Below are 6,855 nucleotides of genomic sequence, written 5' to 3'. Positions count from 1 at the left end.
ACTATTATTTGAGATGATGAACCTTGAAAAAAAATAGGATTTCTCAATACTCTGTCACGAGATGTCTATAAGTGGCCACCTAATGGTTTAGATGTGGATTGCAGTCTGTTAAGGGTTTTGCTAGCATATTGTGATATTCTATTGAATTTGTTTAATGAGAAATTGGAGTCCTTACCAAATTCAAGCAAACGTAAGGGTGGACAAATCTGTATATGGTGGTGTTATATGGCCACTGTATGGTCCTATTATTTTGATGATGTTTCTGAGCTATTCTTTCAGCGAACATACTCTACTTTGCACCACTTCAATGCCAGTTAAAGCCTAAGATACAAGTAACCTGAGACAGACTGGTTGGTAGGGATATTCTTCCTGACAACCCCATATACAAGACTGTAGCTGTTAGTCAGGGTATATCTAGCAACCAGTTTGTTTCACGTGATTTAGCTGGATTGGCACCATGCTGATGCAGAGAAGTGGCAGTGGCCACACCGTGTCATTCTCTATTATGTTATTAATCAGATACTTTTAGGTAGAGAACCACTTTAACTATCTATTGCAGTCATCTGAAATACGTTCCAGGCACTTTAGGGCATATTTATCAATGCAATGACGCAATTTTTCATGCATAATTGCATTTAAAAAGATGGAGCTCATACTGACCACCATATTTATCAATGCCCACCTACCAAACTTTTGTATATGTTGGCAAAAAAGTGTGTGCAAATTTTAGATCATACTATATGCGAAAAGTGTTGATGAATTTCAGCAGGTGCGATCATAGCTGAGATCTATTCTTCAATGGTCTACACTATCATTTCATACTAGCATTACAGATAAAATGATGCCAGTATCAGTAAATGCACCCTAATGTCTAATCTCAAAAGAGTTTTGTTTTTTTTAACCCCGTCTTCAGGTAAGTAACTTAAAATGAATTTGGAAAGTTTATTAACTGATTATTCAATTTATATGGCCTTGATATCAGGGATGTAGCTATAGAAAATGTAACGGTATGTGGTGGAACATGTAGCTTCATGTGTCCCTCTGCTTGGTATTGAATGTATCTCAACAAGCTCTTCTCCTTTTACAAATAAAATCCAATTTTTCAACACAGCTTCGATCATTCCAAGGTCCGGATAAGGTTTCTCCACAGTGCTCAAGATTCGAGTAATAGTTGGGCTCATTCACTCCCCAGTTGCTGTAAATGAATGAGAACAATCAATCCATTCTCCAGGAATTAAGGAAAGTAACATAAGCCAATGGATTCCAAAGATTCAATCCAATAAAATGTCTGACCTGGTCTATCGCTCTTCTCATTGAGATACTGAATTTAGGATGAGGAGAAGCTTTCCCCAGTTTCAGTGTAATCAATGACTGATCATAGGGGAGTATAGATGATTCTGATGGTAAAATGTGTCTTTTGGGTGCCGATCAAGGAATAATTGCATACAGAGGTCTATATACTGTATGTGATGGCATGATCCTACCCTTTTTCTCATAAACAATGGTGGCCAAGGATCATGGTGGTTCTTGGTTGGTAAGAAGATGGACAAATCTTTCACTAGCTGCTGTAGGTGAACATTTTTTCAGAACTTTTTTAACTTCACCTTTACCCTTTTACTTTATGTCGAAGCCTTGGGTTTCTCATACAAATACAGGACTTACGTAAAGGTGACTTGTGTCCCATCCAGCCACTTCCAGATGTGAAGTTCTTGAGGGTCTCGCCTCAGTCCGATCCAGTATCTCTTGTTCGGCTTAAATAATTTCTTCAAAGAATCCTAGGAACATCAATAAATGTAAGAAGCTGAATTTGGTTTGGAAAGCTGGTGTTTATGTGAAGTTTTTCTATTCAAGGACCACTTTCTGACAATAGTCACCACAGGAACGAATACCTTCAAGATAAGTTTAGGCGTTTTATAATATTCACTTAAATGTTGATTCAATATGACCGCCACTAGGATTCAGGATGGAATTTATCTATTAGGCCATGTTCAGAGGTGGTGGAACTGCAGCGAATTTGTGGGGTAGATTTTGCACCGCAAATCCACGACAATGCACAGTACAATACGTTTGAGTGGGGTTGTCAAAACCACATCAACACATAGCAGAAAAATTATGCACAGAATTATAAGCATGCTGTGGACTTTAAATTCCTCAGAATGCACATTACGTTGCGGAAAAGCCATGTTTTTTTACTGCAGATTTCACCTTTTCAATGTATAGGGTAAAATCCACAGTGAATTTATATGTAACACACATGGATTTTGCTGTGAAATTGCTATGGATTTGCCAAGGATTAGCAGCAAAATCCACTGCGGATTTCTTCCGCTACATCAGGATGTAGCCTATGGGCAAATAAGACCACGTCTTTCTCTGGATCAACCAGGGTTAATTCCTGTAAAATTTATTTTATTGCCAGTCCCTGCACCCACCTAGTTTAATTTTATGGACATTTGTAATTTTTTAACCATATTAACACCTTGGAAAAATAAATACAACACTATGATGGCAGGGGCTCAAGAGCTGAGTTCATGCCATCACTTGCAGTTCTCGGGTCCTGTACAACCGACACGATAACTCAGATCCTGACCGTTTAACCCTTCAGAAGTTGTCACTGTCAATGAATTGGATGAATGTAGATATGGTGCAAGCTAAATTAAATAAATGTACACAAGGCCCCGGGACCAGATGGGTTACACCCTAGAGTTCTTAAGGAGCTTAGTTCAGTTATTTCTGTCCCCCTCTTCATAATATTTAGAGAGTCTCTCATGACTGGTATAGTGCCAAGGGACTGGCGCAGGGCAAATGTGGTGCCTATTTTCAAAAAGGGCTCTAGGTCTTCGCCGGGTAATTATAGACCAGTAAGCTTAACATCAATTGTGGGGAAAATGTTTGAGGGGCTATTGAGGGACTATATACAGAATTATGTGACAATAAATAGTATTATAAGTGATAGCCAGCACGATTTTACAAAGGACAGAAGCTGTCAAACCAACCTGATTTGTTTTTATGAAGAGGTAAGCAGAAGCCTAGACAGGGCCCCTCTGTCTAGGCTGTGGATATAGTGTTTTTGGACTTTGCAAAGGCATTTGACACTGTCCCTCATAGACATCTAATGGGTAAATTAAGGACTATAGGTTTAGAAAGTATAGTTTGTAATTGGATTGAGAATTGGCTCAAGGACCGTATCCAAAGAGTTGTGGTCAATGATTCCTACTCTGAATGGTCCCCAGTTATAAGTGGTGTACCCCAGGGTTCAGTGCTGGGACCACTATTATTCAACTTATTTATTAATGATATAGAGGATGGGATTAATAGCACTATTTCTATTTTTGCAGATGACACCAAGCTATGTAATATAGTTCAGACTATGGAAGATGTTTGTGAATTGCAAGCAGATTTAAACAAACTAAGTGTTTGGGCGTCCACTTGGCAAATTAAGTTTAATGTAGATAAATGTAAAGTTATGCATCTGGGTACGAACAACCTGCATGCATCATATGTCCTAGGGGGAGCTACATTGGGGGAGCCACTTGTTGAGAAGGATCTGGGTGTACTTGTAAATCATAAACTAAATAACAGCATGCAGTGTCAATCAGCTGCTTCAAAGGCCAGCAAAATATTGTCGTGTATCAAAAGAGGCATGGACTCGCGGGACAGGGATGTAATATTACCACTTTACAAAGCATTAGTGAGGCCTCATCTAGAATATGCAGTCCAGTTCTGGGCTCCAGTTCATAGAAAGGATGCCCTGGAGTTGGAAAAAATACAAAGAAGAGCAACGAAGCTAATAAGGGGCATGGAGAATCTAAGTTATGAGGAAAGATTAAAAGAACTAAACCTATTTAGCCTTGAGAAAAGACGACTAAGGCTGGGTTCACACGACCTATTTTCAGACGTAAACGAGGCGTATTATGCCTCGTTTTACGTCTGAAAATAGGGGTACAATACGTCGGCAAACATCTGCCCATTCATTTGAATGGGTTTGCCGACGTATTGTGCAGACGACCTGTAATTTACAGCGAGGCTGTTATGAAAAATGGGGGGGACCCCACGTCATTTTAAAAAAAGAATTTGAAAGAACGATATGGGGTCCCCCCCAATTTTCATAACCAACCAGATACAACACAGCAGCAGCAGCCTAGCATTACGAGGGTGGGAAGGGCCATTGTTTTTGGCCTTCCCCAGCCTAATAATACCAGCCTGCGGCCACCCCGGTGCCTGACCGTCACTACAGATGGTCGGGTACTAGTTCGTACCCGACTCTTCCCAGTACCCCTGGTGGCGGTGGGTACCCGGGTAATAATGGGGGTTAGTGTTAGCTTCTTCATGTCTAACATTAAACCCCGCCTTAGTAATGGACGTTGTCAATCAGCCAGCAGCTATTACTAAGGCAGTAATAATAAAGTTTAAAAAAATACAAGCACATAGAAAAAATATTTTATTGAAATAAAAATACACAACCCCCATTAACCATTTTATTGAGAATAAAAAAACGCTGTAATTGAAGTAGTCCTCGAATCCGAAGTAGTCCAACAACTGAACTTAGTAATAATTAGTAACACATAAAGAAGCGAAACAATTATTATTCTTACCTTTCCTGGGTCCAGCGCTGGAGCCGCAATGTCAGCGAGCTGGGCCCTATATCTAATCCAATCATGTGTGATACTGTCTGCTGAGCCACTGTATCTAATCCTATCATGTGTGATACTGTCTGCTGAGCCAATGCATCTAATCCAATCATGTGTGATACTGTCTGCTGGGCCCTATATCTAATCCAATCATGTGTGATACAGTCTGCTGCGCTACTGTATCTAATCCCATCATGTGTGATACTGTCTGCTGGGCCCTATCTCTAATCCTATCATGTGTAATACTGTCTGCTGGGCCTTATATCTAATCCTATCATGCGTGTTACTGTCTGCTGAGCCGCTGTATCTAATCCTATCATGTGTGATACTGTCTGCTGGGCCTTATATCTAATCCTATCTTGTGTGATACTGTCTGCTGAGCCGTTGTATCTAATCCTATCATGTGTGATAATGTCTGCTGAGCTGTGTATCTAATCCCATCATGTGTGAAACTGTCTGCTGGGCCTTATATCTAATCCTATCATGTGTAATACTGTCTGCTGGGCCTTATATCTAATCCTATCATGCGTGTTACTGTCTGCTGAGCAGCTGTATCTAATCCTATCATGTGTGATACTGTCTGCTGGGCCTTATATCTAATCCTATCATGTGTGATACTGTCTGCTGAGCCGTTGTATCTAATCCTATCATGTGTGATAATGTCTGCTGAGCTGTGTATCTAATCCCATCATGTGTGAAACTGTCTGCTGGGCCTTATATCTAATCCTATCATGTGTGATACTGTCTGCTGAGCCAGTTTATCTAATCCTATCATGTGTGATACTGTCTGCTGAGCCAGTGTATCTAATCCTATCATGTGTGATACTGTCTGCTGGGCCACTGTATCTAATCCTATCATGTGTGATACTGTTTGCTGAGCCAATGTATCTAATCCTATCCATAGTTGATAGGGTCGTAGTGCTATAGATATGCTATGCTGTCTCCTATACACACATACATTTTTTTGGGGAGGACACATATGTACTGGGGCTATTTCCCCTGACATTTTAAGCCCTTAGTGACGCCCCTGGCTGCTAGTGCTGCATTGTTGGGTCACTTAGGAGACCCAGCGATGCAGCTGAAAGCTGCGGACTGTCGGCCATGAGAAGTTTGCGGGGGGGCCCAATAAGAACTTTTGCATCGGGGCCCATGAACCTTTCGCTACGCCCCTGATCCCCCTATGATTGTGGGGTGCCAATTGATTGCTATGGCAGACTAGGGCCTAATAATAGTCCCCAGGTCTGCCATCTTACTGCACCTATTAGGCCCTGCCGTTCAGACATGTATAATAAACTGCAATACAAAGTGAACAACCGGTTGCATAGCCTAGCCTCCTAGTGAAACTGAAAAAATAAAACATTTTCAAAAAGATTTAATAAAATGTTTCAAAATATAAAAAAGACATAAACACATGACCGTGAAAAAAATTTGGATAGTGGCCCGATCTGAACTATTGCACTGGAGCCTAATCGAAGATCCTTTGATTCCGCCCATTTAACCCTTTAGATTCTGCGGTCAATCATGATCCCTGCATCTAAGGCGTTAGAATGAGGGAGGCGGCCCCCTCTGACGTGCCATCAGCACCATGCAATGCGATTGCTGGGTGCTAATAGTCGTCATAGCGGCCTGGTGGCCTAATAAAGGCCCTCAGGTCTGCCATCTTTGTACACCTTTTTATGGCTTAATAGGAGTCTGTCAAAATCGGTATATACTGTAATACATTAGTATTGCAGTATATAGTGCAAGCGATCCAAAGATCGCTAGTTCAAGTCTCCTAGGGGGACTTCTAAAAAAAACAGTTCAATAAAAAAAAGTTTAATGTACAAAATAAAATATAAAGGTTTAAAAAAAAAACCTTTTAACAGTTTTTTCACTTAAGTAATGTTAACAAAAATAAAAGCTAACATAACTGGTATTGCCGCGTCTGTAAAAGTCTGAACTATCACAATATAACGTTATTTAAACCACTCAGTGAACGCTGTAAAAAAAAAAAATGAAAACACCCAAATTGCTGTTTTTTAGTGACCTTAACTCCCCCAAAAAAATGTAATGAAAAGTGATCAAAAAGTCACATGTCATCCAAAATGGTACCAATAAAAGCTAAAGCTCGCCTCGCAAAAAAAATAAGCCGTCACACTGTTTAATCAACATAAAAATAAAAAAGGTATGGCTCTCAGAATATGGCGACACAAAATTATTTTTTTTAACAAATATTTTTTTTTATAAA

General features: G+C 40.1%; 1 protein-coding gene across 1 annotated transcript in view; it reads right to left on the bottom strand.

Annotated features, from left to right (window-relative positions):
* Positions 1-994: 994 nt before the first annotated feature.
* Positions 995-6,855, bottom strand: part of LOC142750512 (C-type lectin domain family 4 member G-like) — a 28,506-nt gene continuing 22,645 nt past the window's right edge. The window contains exons 12-13 of the mRNA XM_075859515.1: positions 1,663-1,775; positions 995-1,195 (exon numbers count right to left, since the gene is read on the bottom strand). Of these exons, the coding sequence (XP_075715630.1) occupies positions 1,063-1,195; positions 1,663-1,775 (246 nt within the window). The 3' untranslated portion in view covers positions 995-1,062. The remainder of the gene's footprint in view (positions 1,196-1,662; positions 1,776-6,855) is intronic.

Source organism: Rhinoderma darwinii, chromosome 3, assembly GCF_050947455.1.
Source record: "Rhinoderma darwinii isolate aRhiDar2 chromosome 3, aRhiDar2.hap1, whole genome shotgun sequence".
In the NCBI taxonomy this organism is placed as follows: domain Eukaryota; kingdom Metazoa; phylum Chordata; class Amphibia; order Anura; family Rhinodermatidae; genus Rhinoderma; species Rhinoderma darwinii.
This window is presented reverse-complemented; position numbering and strand designations above follow the sequence as displayed.